At 37.9% G+C, this 17,862-nt stretch overlaps 1 protein-coding gene across 6 annotated transcripts in view; it reads left to right on the top strand.

Annotated features, from left to right (window-relative positions):
• The window catches only part of Esco1 (establishment of sister chromatid cohesion N-acetyltransferase 1), a 49,743-nt gene that overhangs the window by 11,307 nt on the left and 20,574 nt on the right, over window positions 1–17,862 (top strand). For all 6 annotated transcript variants that reach the window (XR_001236273.1, XR_001236282.1, XR_001236265.1 and 3 more), the window contains exons 5-6: window positions 3,954–4,059; window positions 7,669–7,800. Coding sequence is in view for 3 of the 6 variants with exons in the window: in XM_013520204.1 (XP_013375658.1) it covers window positions 3,954–4,059; window positions 7,669–7,800 (238 nt within the window). In the remaining 3 variants the exon portion in view is untranslated. The remainder of the gene's footprint in view (window positions 1–3,953; window positions 4,060–7,668; window positions 7,801–17,862) is intronic.

Genomic DNA, 17,862 nt, shown 5'->3' with positions numbered 1-17,862 from the left:
TTTCTTTCTTTCTTCCTTTCTTTCTTTCTTTCTTCCTTTCTTTCTTTCCTTTCTTTCTTTCCTTTCTTTCCTTTCTTTCCTTTCTTTCCTTTCTTTCCTTTCTTTCCTTTCTTTCCTTTCTTTGAGGCAGAGTCTTGCTATGCAGTTCAGGCTGGCCTTGTATCCCAGGCTGGTCTCAAACTCACAATGATCCTCCTGCCTCAGCCTCCCAAGTGCTGTGATTACAGGCATGCTCCACCATGCCTGGCTCTAGTCTTTCCGTTTCTTATACCAGGGAGACAATGTGATGTTTACATATGCGAGTCTGATTTATTTCACTTATGTGTATGGTCTCAAGTTCCATCCATTTACCTATGAATGTCTCAAGTTTATCCTTCTTTATGGCTGAGTAGGACTCCATTTTAAGAAAAGACCATATCTTTTTTATCCATTCCTCAGTTAATAGGCATTTGAGTTGTTTCCAAGATTTAGTTGTTACAAATTGTACTGCTATAAACAAGGGTACACGTATATCACTGTGGTATGTTTTTAATTCTTCTGGGAAGATACCCAGAAGGAGAATAGCTGGGTCAAATGGGACCTCCAATCTAGTTTTTTGAGGGATTGCCATACTGATTTCTGCAGTGGTTGCACTAGTCTATACTCGAACAGTGGAGAAGTTCTTCTTTTTCCCCACAGTCCCTCCAGCATTTGTTGTTGGTTGATGTCTTGATGATAGCCATTTTTTCTGGGGTGAGATAGAATCTCAGTGTTTTAATTTGCATCTCCTCGAATGACCAATGTTATTGAACATTTTTTCTTACATTTGTTTGCTGCTTGTATTTCTTTTTTTTGGGGGGGTTGTTTCTTTCTTGTTTTTTTTCCGGTACCGGGAATCGAACTCACAAGCTGCTTGTATTTCTTTATCTGAGAACTGGGTATTCATCTCAGATACCTGTTTTTGGATTGAGTCTTTGAATTTGGGAAGCAGTCTGATTTATTTTCAATTCTTTATATGTTCTAGATATAAGTTTTTTGTCTGAGGGAGAACTGACTAAACTTTTTCCCCACTCTGTGGGTTGTGTTTTCACTCTGTTGGTGATTTCTTTTGCTGTGAAAAAGTTTTAAAAAAATGTAGCATACCACATTAACAGAACCAAAGACACAATCATATGATCATTTCAGTAGATGCAGAAAAAATATTTGACAAAGTCCAACACCCATTCTTGATAAAAGCCCTACAGAAAATTGGAATAGATCTTTATCTCAATCTGATGAAAGCCATCTGTCAAACCAACAACAAACATTATTCTAAATGGTGAAATACTGAAAGCTTTTACTCTAAAATCAGCAAGAAGACGAGAATGTCCACTGTCACCTCTCCTAGTCAACATATTTCTGGAAACATTAGAGCAAATAGGTAAGAAAAATTAAAGGAATAAGGATAGGAAAGGAAGAAGTTAAATTATTGTTATTTGTGAATGACATGATACTTTACATACAAGACCCCAGAACTCCACCAAAAGACCTGTAGGTTTAATAACCAAATTCAGTAGTGCATCTGGATACAAAGTCCCACTCAAAAATCAATAGCATTCCTATACACAAACAACAAACTTATTGAAAGAGAAATTAGGGAAACCACAACCTTCACAATAGCATCCAAAAAAATGAAATACTTAGGAATCAGTCTAACAAAGGAAGTAAAAGATTTATATATTGAAAATACAGTACTCTGAAAAAAGAGATTGAAGAGGATATCAGAAAATGGAAAGATATCCCTTGCTCATGGATAGGAAGAACCAATATGATGAAAATGGCCATAGTCCCAAATTGTTATGTAGATTTAATGCAATCTTAATCAAAATATCATTAGCTTACCTCATTGAACTAGAGAAAACATTCCTAAAATTCATTTGGAGAGACCTTGGATAGAAAAGCAATGCTGGGCAACAACGGCAAGACGGGAGGCATCACAATCCCTGACTTGAAATTATACTGCAAAGCCACTGTGATAAAATCAGCCTGGTACTGGCAAAAAAACAGACCTGAGGATCAGTGGAACATACTGGAAGATGCAGACACAACTGCGAACACACTCAGCCACCTTGTGTTTGATAAAGGAGCCAAACACATTCACTGGAGGAAAGGTAGTCTCTTTAATAAGTAGCACTGCAAAAACTAGCTTTCCACATGCCAAAGACTAAAACTAGACCCATGTCTATCACCATGCACTAAACTAAAATCAAAATGGGTCAAAGAGTAAATATTAAAATGGAAACACTAAATCTACTGGAAGAGAAAATAGGTCGAAATCTTGAAGACATAGGGATAGGCAGAGAGTTCATGAACAAAACTCAGATCACACAGGAAATATACAAAGAATCAACAACTGGGATCTCATCTTACTAAGAAATACTGGTTCTTACCAGTATTCAAGAGAGTATTATAAATCAAAAGGCCTACTTTTCTCTTTAGTGTCATCTATAAGAAAATCTGTTTTTGGCTTTGTGTGTGTATGTGTGGTGGTGAGTGTTAAACCCAGGGCCTCAAGTATGCTGGGCAACTGTTCTGCAGTAAGTGGCATCCTCAGCCCTTGTTTTGTGTTTTGGATTGCCAACAAATTTAGGATAAACTGGGTGACTCACATGGCTAAACTATTAACGTTTAAAATATATTTTAGACTTTAATAGGTGCTGCAAGTTTTTGTTCATTGAAGCTTACGTGTTTTGTCTTCTGAAAGTTTTGATTGACACATAATTGTACATATTTATGGATTGTAGTGTGATCTTTCAGTACCTGTACACAGTGTATACTGATTGAATTGGGGGTACTCGACATACCTCAAATATTTGTCATTTCTTGGTGTGTGTTGTAAGTATAAAAATCTATACTGGTTATTTTAAAGTACACAGTTATTAACAGTTATCGTGTGTCCTATAAAACAGTAGAGCACATGCCTCCTGTCCAGCTGCATCCCTGTACCTTGCCTTTTTTTTTAGGCAAGGTTTTGCTATGTAGTTCAGGGGGGTCTTCAACACTTTGTATAGCCCAGAACTCATGGTGATCCTCCTGCCTTAGTCTCCTGAGTGCTGCAGTTACAGGCATCTGCCCCCACATTTGGTAACTCCTTTGTACCTGTTAAGCATACTCTTTTTATTTTTCTTACTTTCACTCCTTCCTAGCCTTTCTGTTTTCTACTTTAGTGAGTTTTATTTAGCTTTAGCATATAAATGGGATGATAGGATATTTGTCTTTCTGTGCCTTATTTATTTCACTGAATAATCATGTTGCTGCAAACAATAGGATTTCACTCTTTTTATGGCTAAGATTCATTGTGTTTTGGTATAATCAAAATGTATGGTCAGTATTTTAAAAGTTATGACACAGTTTGAAAATATAAATGTTCACTGTATTTTTCGGTCATTTCTCATGTTTATATATCACGTAATTTTTATCCAGTCCCCCTCGATGGACACTTAAATTGATTCCATATCTTGGCCGTTGTTCCCCTGAGGCCTTGCCCAGGGCCTCCTGGGTGCTTAGTATGCACTGAGCAGTATACTGTCTGCTCTTTTCTTTTGATTTCTTTTTTTGGGTGCAGGAAGTGGTACTGGGAGTTGAACCCAGATATTTCATATTGAACTCTGTTTCCCAGTCCTTCTTTATTTTGACACAAGGTCTTGCTGACTTGCTAGGATTGTAGGTTTATTCAGCTCATAGTTTGGGAGATCCAAGGTCAAGGGGCTGCATTAGGTAAAGGCATTGATTTTTAAAAAGTGTTTATCACTTTCATCTTGAGGTTGATTGTTCTTTTTTTGCTTTGTTTTTCTGTTTTTCTTCCGATACCAGGAATCGAACTCACGACCAGGAATCAACGTCTTGAGGTTGAAATTTGCTGTAGTTGTAATAGAAAAAAAGTTACGGTAATTTAAAGTGATGTGAATCTATAACATTTATCTTATTTTTTAAAGGGAAAATCATTCTTGGCTTAAATGTAGTTCCCATTTGGAGATAACAATTCCAAAGGATTTGAAATTAAAAGAAGCAGAGAAAGCCGATGATAAGCAGTTGATCATAGTAAGTATACAGTTTGATCTTTTAGAAATATTGTTCTATCATCCTATTTCTGTAAGGTGTTGAAGAATAAATTCATTCCCTTTTTCCAAAGATTATTTTTGTTGTCATAAATTTTCATTATGGCTGGGTGTGGTGGTGCACCCCTAGCACTCGGGAGGTTGAGGCAGGAGGATCGTTGAGAGTTTGAGGCCAACCTGGGCTACAAAGTGAGTTCAAGACCCGCCTGAACTGCATGGTGAGACCCTGTCTCAAAAATTAAAATAAAATAAAATAAAATAAAAATTTTCATTATGGAAAATATTTCTGATATTGTAATATGTCCCCAAAATACATAGTCCATTCTGTAATAAGTAATTTAGTTCCCATACTTTGTGATAAAGTTCCAAACTTTATCACAAAGTTTGATACTTTATTTCACATGTTACTTTTTTAGATATGTCCTTCCATTACTCCCTTTTGAGTAGTGGACTGAGAAACTAAAATAACAGAGCTTAGGATTCAGACTGTGATTTTCTGTCTCCCAGCTGGTGCCTTTTCTCCTCGCTGTGTTACTGAAGGGGATTTGCCTGTCCACTCACTGCCCCTCCGTTCAGTTCTCCTCACAGGCCAGGGACTCTTGCCTTGCTCACCCTTCTACGCAGTCCCCCCTCAGCGTCCTGCCTTGCACTTCCCTTTCTCATTCATAGCTTTCACCTTCGTAGTTCCCTCCAGGATAATGATTTCTGAATTAGCTGTGGCCCCTGAAGAGGGAGAAGGCTGCCTTCGTTGATATGTGGGGTGTTTGTGCCCTTGCGTTAAAATCCTCGGTGCTGTTTCGGGGCCCAAACTGGAGTCCTGAAGCTTGTTTCCTAACCTGGCACGCTCTTCTTGTGTGTGAGGGGCTTGGTGCCAAGGGGTGGGGCCTGCGTGAGGCTGTTGCCCTGTGTCTGCACTTAGCTTTCCTTAGCACCTCTCTCCATCATCAAGCTGAGCTGTGGGAACCCAGAATTAAAGCTGATGGCAAAAGAATGGGTGTAATTACAGATTTTTCCTTTTTTCTAAACTAGAATTTCAGTAAGCCCAGAAAAGTTACTTATTTCAGTTATTGTCAGAGAATTGTGGCAAGAAGAGAAAAAAATTCATTTAAAATGAACAGAACGGGGGCTGGGGATTTAGCTCAGCGGCAAAGCGCCTGCCTGGCAAGCGCAAGGTCGTGAGTTTGATTCCTGGTACCGGAAGAAAAACAGAAACAAAATAAAACAAAACAAAAAAAATAAAATGAATAGCACAGTCAGCTAAATAAACCTGTCCTTCCTTTAAAAGAAAATGAATACAACATTCTTTATCTTTTTAGTATATGTGCTGCCAAAGCGAGCACAATATTCTTTATCTTGTGAAAACAGTTATTCAAGTTAGTTCTTTTTCTGTATGTATGGCCTATAATTCTTACTATTTATCCTGAGTTGATTCTCTCACCAGCTTGTTATAACATTATTATGTAAAAAGCCAAAAGAGGTACATGGATAGGTACATAGAAATAAATTTTATGTTTGCCATTCTTTGATAAAATATTAAGTAACAGCACTTAATGCATAGTGATTTTAAGTGTATACATTGTAATTTTAGAATTATATTTTGAAAGAATGTAGTTTAGTAGTTAATTTAAAATAGAACAGAAATACTCCATAGTTTGGCGAGGTGGAAAGAGCTGTGCTGATTAAACCCTAGTTGGAATGACTGAAGGCAGTATAATAAAGGTCACCAAATAATGGGGGCATTATGTAACTCCAATCAGTGTAATCTGAGGACTTTTTTTGAGGCTGGACAATAGATTGTAACTTTAATAGCAGAAAATAACTTCGTAAGAACTGCCTAGAAATTTTTCAGAAGGCATAATGAGAGGAAAACTTGTTCTGTCTGTTGAGTGTGTTTCTGTTGTCAAATCAATGTGGTAGAGAATTTGGATGAAAAATAAAGAATCTAGAGCTTCATGTCGACTGTGGGAATCATACGTGGCTGTTGAATCCTTGAGATGTGCCTCAAGAGAGCTGAGATAATGCTGTAAGTGTAAGAGTTAACTAATGCATTTCAGAGACTATTATAAAAAAGGAATGTGAAGTGTCTCACTGTTAGGTTATGTGTTGTTAAAATGTTACTGAAATTAATTTCACCTGTTCCTTTTTGCATTCTTTAACTTTACTACTAGAGAATGTAAAATGACTTGTGGATCCTATTTCTGTTGGATAGTGCTAGTTAAGAATTAAAGATGGTGTTAATGATGCCAGTGACTAGTTTTTGAATGTACTGTGTGTTCTGCTCATTTAAGTAAACTAAGCCTAATAGGGAAAGTAGGAGACAAGTATTGATATTATTTTCAAATTATCGGTAAAAAAACTGAGCTAGAAATGCTTCCTCAATTCTATGAAGACTACCTTCTCAAAGACATATTTATATATCTGTGTCCATTATTCACAGTAGCTTAAAGTTGGAAGCAAGCCAAGTATCTGATGTATGACTGTAAAAATAACATATTCTTATGTCCAAAGGAATATTACTCAGCTTTGAAATGGAAGGAAATCCTGGTACTAGCTGCAGCATTGCTGAAACTGAAGAGCAGTATGCTAAGTTTAAAAAGTCCACCATAGAAAGAAAATACTGTGTGATTTCACTTACATGAAGTGCCAAGAGTATTCAGATTTAGAGACAGAAAGTAGAATAGTAGTTGCTAAGGAGTAGGAGGGAGGGGCCAGTGAGGAGTTGTTCAGTGAGTACAATTTCAGTATTGCAAAATGAAGAGTTATAAATTGGTTGTACAGTCTGATTTTATTTAACATCACCAGATTGTACACTTAAAAATGGATGATACTTAGGTATATTTTACTACAGCTGTAATTTTGTTTTTATCCTTTTAGAAACTGCCTGGTTAGCCTGTAATCCTAGCTACTCAGGTGGCTGAGGCAAATTTGAAGCCAGCCTGGTCAATTTAATGAGACCCTGTCTCAAAAAATAAAAGCTGAGCATGGTGGTGCACACCTGTAATCCCAGCACTCTGGGAGGCTGAGGCAGAAGGGTCCCAAGTTGAAGCCCAGCCTGAACAATTTAGTGAGTTAGTGAGACCTTAAAGGGCTGAGGAGGTAGCAGTGTGAAGGCCCTGGGTTTAATCCTCTGTACTACCAAAATACAAAAAAGAACAGATTAAGATAGCAAAATAGTCTATAAAACACTATTTGTTGTAGACTCTATTTTAGTATATGTGCCACCAAAGCAAGCACTCTTGTACCTTCTGAGCAGTATAATTATTACAACTATGAAATGTGTATTCTCATTTATAAAGTGTCTCCTGCCTATAGCTTTTGATATTTGTCAATTTCTCTAATTTGTCATGTGCTATAAAAGGAAAACAATTTTTTTGTGCTAGGGATTGAACCCAGAGTACCCCCCACACCATTTTTTATTTTGAGACAGTGTCTTGTTAGGTTGCTGAGTTGCTCAGGCTGGCCTCTACCCCCTGACTCTTCTGCCTCAGCCTCTCACAGTTCTGGGAGACCTGTGTTCCTGTTGTAGCCTTGGATGTTCTGGAGTAATTCTTCAGGAAGAAAAAATGCCCTTTTTTTTGTTTTTTATAAATAGGATGCTGGACAAAAAAGATTTGGAGCAGTGTCCTGTAATGTTTGTGGAATGCTTTACACAGCTTCAAATCCGGAAGATGAAACTCAACACCTGCTTTTTCACAACCAGTTTATAAGTGCTGTAAAATATGTGGTAAGTGGAATTTGAATTCTAATATGTAAGTCACATAATTAGTTCAGGAACTTAGTGAGATAAGTTGCCAAACAGAAATCATTGAAAAATTTCTGGTTTTGGGAAACTATATGTAAAGCACATGTAATGTATATATTGGCTTATTATTAAATAAGGCTAAATATAGAAACCAGGTAATTTATTCTGACTGGTTTATGTTGTGGGATCTTTAAATTAATTTTCTAAAATCATTTTTGTACTTTTCCTAAGAAGCAATGCTATTCATCCTGAATGTTTCTTAAAAGTTTTCTTTGATTTTAATAATTGTTTACTATTAATTATCCTGTGTAATATTCATGTAACTTGGTGGAGCTTTGTATTTGGGGAGTGATAGTGGTATACATTATAAGCAGTAGGTGTTTTGTGGATTTCCTTTACCTTACCTTTGCTATCATAGTTTTTCTCTCCAATACTTAAAAAAAATCCCACAAAGTAAAAATATTTTAGTATAAAATATATTTTAAATGTAAGTGCTTTTGAGGCATATTAGGTAATGCTATTACTGTTTCTTTCTGAAACTAGAAAACATTTTTAGCAGTTTTGAACCATTTCAGATATCTTGTGAAAATAGTAATGGAATGTAATTGCCGTTTTACCCGTATCTGAAATGGAATGATTTTTATTCTATACATGTTACCTTCAGTACTGTACACTCGCATTAATAAGACCTCCAGGATATCTGAACTGAGATCACAATTCATTTCATATAGGCCTGTATGTGGGCACCTGATGCGGGGTACATTAGCGGTCATTACTGTGCTCAGTTAAATTCATCCGGCTTCGGTTGAAGGGTTTCTGTTCACTCTTTCATTCTTCTGGTTACTACTACTCGGAATAGGAGAGGTTTTCTTTTCTGGTTCCCTGCTGTGGTCATCTTTTATATTCTTTATTTCACCTGCCTTTACCACATATGTTCCTTTCCACCACTTCACTAAAGAAAATATGTGTGTGGATATAGAATATCTTTTGTTAGGTAATTTTTATCAGTTGAAATGTCTTTCTAAGTTGGCTATGTTAATATTCTTGCATCTTAACAAAGAAAAATGGTTCTATCAGGTAAACACAGAATAGTTATGGGACAAAAATATTTCAGTTCATTTTATATACATGAATATGGTAGAAGTCATTTCAATTCAGTTCATGGTTTTTCTTTTGAGGTAGGGTCGTGCTATGTAGTTCAGGTGGTCTTGAACTCACTATGTAGCCTAGGCTGGCCTTGAACTCTGGCAATCCTCTTGCCTTAGCCTCCTGACTGCTAGGATTAAAAGTGTGTGCCATCAGGCCAGGCTCTCAATTTACATTCTTTAATGTTGGTAATCATTTAGTTTCCTAAAATTATAAACAGGCTATGTTTTAAAACCTTAGTTCTTCATTTTACAAAAAATCCTTTTTTTTTTTTTTTTTTTTAATTTTGAGACAGGGTCTTGCTATGTAGCACTTGCCTTGAACTCACTGTGTGACCCAGGCTGGCCTCAAACTTGTGGTGATCCTTCTGCCTCAGCCTCCTGAGTGCTGGGATTACAGGTGTGCACCACCGTGCCTGGCACTTTAGGAAAAGGGGAACAATAAACTATTCAGTGGGGAAATAAGTGTTCTGCTCTTCCAAGGTACCAGAGGAAGTTGACTGAAGCAACAAAGTTATAGTCATCTCCTAAAAATATTCTTATTCTTCTGCAAAACTTTAGAGCACTGTAGTAACTTACAGAAGGAAGACTGACTCTTGTCCCAGCCGACCTCTTCTTGCACCCACTGTGATGGGATAGAACTATGGGGTTTATCCTATTTAATTTTGAAGTAAGCTCAAGGAAGGAATTGAGTTTAGCAGTTGGGTATCTTTTGCTAAGGATCAAGATGAATGTACTTGTTTTTACCCAAAAGGCTACTTTGAAGCATTTTTTTATAGTACGTATAAAGGTTAAAAACCGTGATATTCTACTGTGATCAGAGCTCTAGATTTTGGGTTGTGGCATTAAAATACTGATTGTGTTTGTTGTGTCGTGCCTTGCATACACATTCAAGCACTTTTAAGTGCTTAACAAAACAAATAATTTTTTATGCCTATTTTACCTGTTATGTTTGTTTTTTGTTGAGAAGAACGTAGACGGCATCTGGTGTTCTGGCTTTAATGGGCAGATGTTAAATGGGCAGTGTTCAGGAACTTGAAATAAAGTTTTGTTCTACTCAGTCTATTTAAATTTTTTAATTTATTTTAAAAATAAAAGAAGGAAGACCTATTAACAGACTTCCATTTACAAAATAGCATAAGAACAATACAGGCAATACTGAATTACAGACAAAGTGGTAGGAAATTAACAATGGTTGTATTACGTATTGATATCTTCAAAGTGGTTTCTCAGGAAAACAGAGATACACAAGATTGATCAAATTCTACTCAACTATTTAAGTAGAATAAGTTAGAAACAATGAGTATTACTTTTTAAATTTTAATTGAACATTCTTTAGAAAGTAAGGACCCATTTTTTAGGACAGACATTTTCCTTAGACGAGTAATAACCATGCCAATTAGAAACAAGTGATGTCTTACTTTCACAGGGTTAAACGAATATTTAAATTGGGTTGTCGCAGTAGAAATGGATGCTCATCCAGCCTGTTTTTGGTTGACTAAAGTATGTTCATTTTCTTTTCCTTGTCTCTTGTATCCTCAATGTTTTGGGATAGAGGCCATTTGGGAGGTACTTCCTTTGTATATGCCTTCATTTTACCCCTCGTGGCTCATTGACACTGTTCGGGAGATGGCTTCTTGGAGAGATTAGGTCTCACTATGTTGTCTGTGCTGGCCTCCAACCCCTGGGCTTAGCAGTCTTAGGCCTCAGCCTCCTGAACAGCTGAAGTGCAGGCTCATGATACTCTACTTGGCTTCAGGGAAGTTCTTTTTATCTGACTTATTAAACTGTTTAGGAAGGAGTCTGTTTTTGTTTGGGTTTTTGATGCTGGGTTTGAGATCCGGGGCTTTGTGCATTAAGCAAGTAAGTGCTTCACCACTCAGCTATACCCTGACCCCAGAAATACTCTCTTAAGACACTCTGCCCCCGCCCCCTTTTTGTCTTTTTGAGATGGTCTCGCTATGCAGTTCAGGCTGTCCTTGAGCTCACTTTGTAGCCCAAGCTGATCTCAAGCTCGCAACAGTCCTCCTGCCTCAGCCTCCTGAGTGCTGTGATGACAGGCGTGTGCCACCACGCCCAGCTTGGAGTCTCATTTAGACCTAGGAATTACTTCAGTTTCCTTCATGAACAAAGGTACCATTTCCTAAGGTGAGACTACAAAGTAGGAACTGTTCTCCATTGTCAGGCCAGAAACCTGTATTCTGAGCTTTCAGTGATACAGAAAAGGGATCATATATAGGCAGTGTATGTCCTTGCATTCAAACTTAGTAACAAAATCTGACAGAAATGAAAAATTAATAATAAAAGATCTAAGTAACTCTTGCATGTAAGGTGATCTGGCTGCAGTATCTGTCGCCCCATGATCACCAAGGTTGATGTGGCTGCTCTGGCTGGCTGAGTGGGTGTCCCCTTCCTCCCTCGCTGCTCCACCTGTGACCTCCTGAAGCTGCACGCTCGCTCGGAGAGGACAGTCATCCCCGATCGAGGAGGACCGCTTCCTCGGTCCAGAGTATGAGCAGTTGCACTGCCCTGCTAGAACCTCCAGACGAGCTCTCAGAATTTAAGTTGATGACATGGTACAGCCAAAGCAGGAGAAAGCATAATGTCTTTTTGGGGAATAATGATTGAATTGAGTATTGTATGCCGTGAGCCTGGAGAATAGAATGCAATTAAATCAGGTTATGGTATTTTGATTTTGAATGTTTGTTTTCGTGGTACTGGAGGTTGAACCCAGGGCCTTCACACTGAGCTGCACCCACAGTCCTCATCCTCTTTTTAAGAAGTTTTAGAAACGGAGGCTTGCTAAGTTGCTAAGGATGATCCTCCTGCTTAGCTTCCCCAAATGCTGGCTAGGGGGATAGGTTTGTTTGAAGAAAAGAAACCAAGCCAGGTCAAGGAATTGGGTCTGATTTTCATTGCATTTCTCTGATTAAACAAACCATCTGTCCTAATAATACTGTGTTGAGATTTGAGAAATAGGAATTTGAATAAGAAGTTTATATATTTCAAATTTTCAGATACTTATTTTTTGGTTTTCTTGTATTTCATGTAGTTAGACCATTGTATGTATAAATATGGGGTAGGCGTAATGCTTCCAGATATTAAACAGAAATTTTGCTTTGGGATATAGGGCCCTATGGTGGAAGAAAAGTGCCTTCAGTATTAAATATGCAATACATTTCTGGTTTGTTTGGTTGCGTTTTTTTTTTTTGGTACGAAGGATCAAACTCAGGACCTTATGCTTGCCAGGCAGGTGCTTGTACTGCTGAGCTATATCCCTGACCCACATTTCTGTATTTTTTATAGAGTTTACAAATCCTACAGGGGAGATGAAGGTGACCTCTACCTTAATTAGTTGCAAATAAGAATTTGTCCAACTTGTTCTTGTACCAGCTAGTGTGAGTCCTTGCTTTTAGTGATAGTGGAAGTTTAAAGCACAGATTTGCAGAGAAAAAGCTTTAATTGGCATGTAGGAGAGAAAATAGGGAGAGCGGTCCAGTTTGAATAGTAGCTAGGGATGGGCACTCTGAAGAGGACCCTGCTGGTTCCCCTGCAAGAGCCAGGCCAGGCTTTAAGGGTTTGTTGAAGTGGCTGGGGGTCTGGTTGAGCATTATCTCGGCCCTGGGTTTGTAGCTCTGCAGGAACCCTTAGGCTCGGTGGTGGGCAGTTCTGGTGAAAGGATCATTTTGTGGCTAGTTTATTCAGGTGAGGCTCTGTTTTTCCTGGAATCCAGTTGATTCCTAGAATCCAGCTGATTATAGGTGTAGGACAATGGTTGGAGGCTTCTAAGCCTCTGCTGCGTGTGAGGGAAAGAATGAACTGAGAACAATGTGGAATAACTCAAGATTCACAGAGAAATCTGATTACGAGCTTTTAAACAACCTGCTTTATTCTGGGTGTCCTTCATCTTGAAAGAGGATGGGATAGATAGGCTAGGAAAGTCTAGGGCTAACAGTCTTTGTTCTGTCTACTTTTCCTAAATAAGTAACATAACCTGTGTCCAAACTTTCAAATCCCAGCACTCTTGGGAGGCTGAGCCAGGAGGATCACAAGTTTTGAGCCCAGCCTTGGGTGATTAACTTAAGTGAGACCCTGTCTCAAAATTTTAAAAAATTTTAAAAGGTCTGGGGGCTGTAGCTCAATGTGAAAGCCCTGGGTTCAGTCTCTGAAAAAAAGTTCAGCTTTGTTCTGCTTTAGTTACATATTGAACGTTTTTAGGCCCAACTGAAAAGTAATGGATTGTAGCAAAAAGTGCTTCTAAGTCCCAGACTGCCTCAGAAGAAAACACATACTGTGCTCGTAATGAATAAGAGGTTAAGGGCCAAGCAGTTATTTCGTCCTTTGTACCTGTACCTGGTCTCTGACTATGTGGGTTCTGCCAAGTGCAGTATGTATTGATTTTAAATCACTAGGGTTTATGAATATCTTTGTTATGTCAGTGTTAGAAATTTCTTTCTGGGGACCAGGAAAACAATTGTATATATATGATGCAAGTAATAGTCTTTCTGTCACAGAAAGTACATCTCTTAGCATTTTAATTTCTCTAGAAATCTTTCACATAATTTATCTCTTTCCATTTAAATACTAATAATAGTGGTAAAGTTCTTTTCAGTTGACATTAGTGCCTTCTCTTGGGCCTTGTTTCTGTTTTTTTTTTTTTCATGATCTGGGATTATAAATTTTCTTGTTAGAAATACATTTAAAAAGAGCCATAATGTGGAGGGCCATGGTGAAAACTGCCATAAAATTACATATATACGCATACATACGTACACATATACCTATGTGTGTTAATATGTTTACGGAATGGAAGTTAGCAGTTGAAAAACACATACTATTCTGGCATAAATTATTATTATTAAAAATACGGTTTATTTCTTTATGTGAAGTCACTGATTAGTGAAAAGGAGAGAGAAGTAAATGTATGTAAATAGTGTAGAAAATGTAAGAGCAGTAGATTTCAGGATATATGGAATGTGAATATAGAGCAGAGATGTCAGGCAGAGTTTAGAGAAGTCAGCACCTGAGCAGAATTAGAAAGAAGTAGGATTCTCTTGAGTTTAGGAGGACATAAAAGCCTGTCGGGCCGAGGAAAAGAGAAACATTTCCTGATGGCTTGTGATTGTGTCACGTATTGGAAAAGCCTTTGCAAGAGATGAAGCTGAAGAGGCAGCTGAGGGGCCGGGTCCTGAATGAGCTTATAAGGCACGAAGGCATCAGTAATGAAACCCATAAGAAAATACAGTTAGTTGCTGTAATAGTCATGGGAGCTGTTATGTATTGGGGGGCCTGTTTTTGGAGGAGGCATTGTGGTCAGTGTTGTATACTGTTTTCTCAATTAGTGTCTCAATAATTTTGTGTTGTAGTTTTTTTTTTAATTCATTTCTATAGGTGGGCAAACCTAAGTTTGGAGAAAGCCTTACAAGTAGCATTTGGGGTTACATTTAGGTTTTTCTTCTTTTTTTCCCTTGTTTTTTTATGATTCTAAATCCAGAGATCCTCATACTAGCTAGACAAGTGATCTGCTGCTGAGCTACATACCCAGCCCCTTTTAAAACTTATTTTTGAGTCAGGGTCTTGTTAATTGCCCAGGCTAGGCTCAGACTTTTCTGTCTTCCTGCCTCAACCTTCGGAACAGCTGGGATTGCAGTGTGTGCCGCTGTGGCCAGCCCCATGATGTTTAGTGTGTTGTTCACCGCTGCGCTGCACTGCTTAGGTAGCTTTTTGCATGTGCGGTGTGTGAGTAATACATGTTCCCTGAATTCACCGAATTTCCCCATGTATTTGTCACTTCTAAAGTTTAATAGTAGCATTTAAGACTTTTCAAGACTTTAAACATCAATATGGTCAAACTGACTAGACATATCTTTATCAATATTGTTAACACAAGATTATTTTTGTTAAGAAATGTCCAAAACATGCATTTAATGCTGGCTTGTACCACGGGCACATGCACGACTGTACCGTTTGTGGCTTGAACCACAGTGGTACAGGCTAGACTGGCCCTTTGGGGGGCGTGGAACAGTCATGGAGGTACAGGCCTATCATGAACGTGTTAAAATCCTGTTTGAGATAATTATACATGTTGACATTTTTAGTACACTAATTTATTACAGTAGGAGAAAATAAATGCAGATAAGTTGGAGAAATAATTTTAAGTCACTATGCCATAAATCACTTCATCCTTGTTTATATTTTGGTGACTTTAAAGCATATATAAATAAATATTTACATTTAAAACCCATGCAACAAATTATGTATTTCAAGAGGTTTTTTTTTTTTTTTTCTGGCAATGGCTTATGCTTCCTGTATGAGGTATTCTTAGAGCATTTGACTAAGCTTGTTTGTTTGTTTGTTTGTTTGTTTATTGAGACAGGGTCTTACTATGTAGTCTATGCTGGTCTCAAAATCACTATGTAGCCCAGGCTGGGCTTGTGGCCATCCTCCTGCTTCAGCCTCCTGAGTGCTGGAAGTGTGCTACCACACCCAACTATGACTAAGATTTAGAGAAATTAATTTTAATTAATTTATTTAGTTTATTTTTGAAGCTTTAAGTTTTTTTATTCACTTACTCATTTTTTAAAATCAGATTTTATTGTATTTTAGATATACATAATGATAACATTCATCTAGAGAATTTGTAATTGTACATGATATAATTTGATTTTTTTTTCCTATTTGCCTACCCTCCCTTCAACCCCTTCTTCCCTCCCCATTTACAAAGGCTTTGTTTGCATTTGTTTTTTTTTTTACTTTTTCCCTCTTCCTCCCTCACTTGTCCCCTCCCCAGCTTTAAGATTTTAAAATACAAGATGTTTATTCTCAAAGACACTTTGTGCTCGTGTTGGAGTCAGTACTTCTCTTCATCTTTGGCTTAACTACTATGCTGAGTAGTTTTGCATTTATTTTTTTCTTCTCAGTAAATGAGCCACCTTGGGCTTTTGTCAATAGGTGGTTTCAATTTCTTAGTTCAGATTAATATTTTCTGTCTCTGTCTGTCTGTCTGTCTCTGTCCCTCGCTGCCCTGCTCTCCTTTCTTCCCTTCTCTCTCACAGACACAGCCGTAAGGCCCTGCCCCCACCTTCAACAGTTACAATTCATGGGCAGTTATCGTTCAGCCGTCCCGATTATTTTTAAACCCAAGTATCACATGTTCATTTTATTTATTTTCTTTTATTATTTGAAAAGAACAAAAATAAGACAACACAATAACTATAAAAATGATACAGAATTTCAAAACAAGATGATAGGAAATCAATAATGGTTATTGTATTTATTGTTATTTTCAAAGTAGTTGCTCAGATTACCAGACATAGGTATGCAAGATTGATCTAACAATTAACCATTAAGTGTTCCTTCCAATAAACCAATAGAAATTAGTACAATTAACTTAGCTATCTTGTGTGTGCATGTGTATGTGTGTGCGTATATGTATATTCCCTTCTTTCTTTTCTCCTTTCCCTCACCCCGGTTGTTCTTTCCTAGTGAGCGGTTTCTTTCCCTTTCACAGAACCTATTGTACCTTTCAGTTTTACTTACTCTTTCAGGTTCTTACACTAGGGAGACAACACAGTGTTTACACATGAGGGTCTGATTTATTTCACTTATGAGGATGGTCTCTAGTTGCATCCATTTACCTATGAAAGCCTCAGGGCTATCTTTCTTTATAGCTGAGTAATACTCCATACCATAAAAATACCACATTTTCCTTATCCACTCCTCAGTTGGTGGGCATTTGGGTTGTTTCCAAGATTTTGCTATGACAGATTGTGCTGCTGTAAACGTGGGCGCATATATATCACTGTGGTATGATGTTTTTAATTCTTCTGGGAAAATACCCAGAAGGAGAATGACTGGGTTAAATAGGACCTTTAATCCTAATTTTTAAAAGAATCTCCATACTGATTTTCACAGTGGTTTCACCCATCTACACTCCTACCAGCAGTGGAGAAGGGTTCCTTTTTCCCCACAGCCCCTCTGGCATTTGTTATTGGTTGATTTCTTAATGGCAGCCATTCTTACTGGAGTGAGATAAAATCTAACTGTTGTTTTACTTTGCGTCTCTTGAATGACCAATGATGTTGAACATTTTTTCATGTATTTGTTTGCCATTAGTATTTTAAATTTAAAAAAAATATTTTTGAGAAACAGTCTTGCTTTGCAGTTCAGGCTGGCCTTGAGCTCACTTTGTAGCCCAAGCGGGTCTCAAACTCGCAAAGATCCTCCTGCCTCAGCCTCCCAAGTGCTGTGTTACAGGTGTGCGCCACCATGCCCAGCTCACAGAAGCTTTTTATAGGATGAGATCCCAGTTGTTGATTCTTTGAAGTGTTTCCTGTGCAGTTTGGGTTTTGTTCATGAAGACTGTGCCTGCCCCTATGTCTTCAAGATTTCGAGCTATTTTCTCTTCCAGTGGATTTAGTGCTTCTGCTTTAATATTTGTCTTTGATCTGTTTTGACTTTAGCTTAGTCCGTGGTGATAGACATGGTTCTAGTTTTAGTCTTCTAGCATGTAGAGAGCCAGTTTTTCCAGCACTATTTATTAAAGAGACTGTCTTTCTTCCAGTGAACATGTTTGGCCCCTTTGTCAAAGATAAGGTGGCTGAGTGTGCTTGTAGTTATGTCTACATCTTCTAATCTGTTCAGATCTATTTTTTTGCCAGTACCATGCTGATACCACAGTAGCTTGCTTTGTGGTATGATTTCAAGTCAGGGATTGTGATGCCTCCTGACTTGTCTTTGTTACCCAGGATTGCCTTTGCTATTCTAGGTCTCTTCTGGTTCCAGATGAATTTTTAGGAGTATTTTCTCCAAGGGGCTGGGGATTTAGCTCAGCGGCAAAGCGCCTGCCTGGCAAGTGCAAGGTCGTGAGTTCGGTTCCCGGTACCGGAGAAAACCAAAA

This window comes from Chinchilla lanigera, unplaced genomic scaffold, assembly GCF_000276665.1.
Source record: "Chinchilla lanigera isolate Chin_1 unplaced genomic scaffold, ChiLan1.0 scaffold00001, whole genome shotgun sequence".
NCBI classification, from domain to species: domain Eukaryota; kingdom Metazoa; phylum Chordata; class Mammalia; order Rodentia; family Chinchillidae; genus Chinchilla; species Chinchilla lanigera.
Note: the sequence above shows the minus strand (reverse complement) of the source record. Positions and strands in the feature narration are given on the sequence as shown.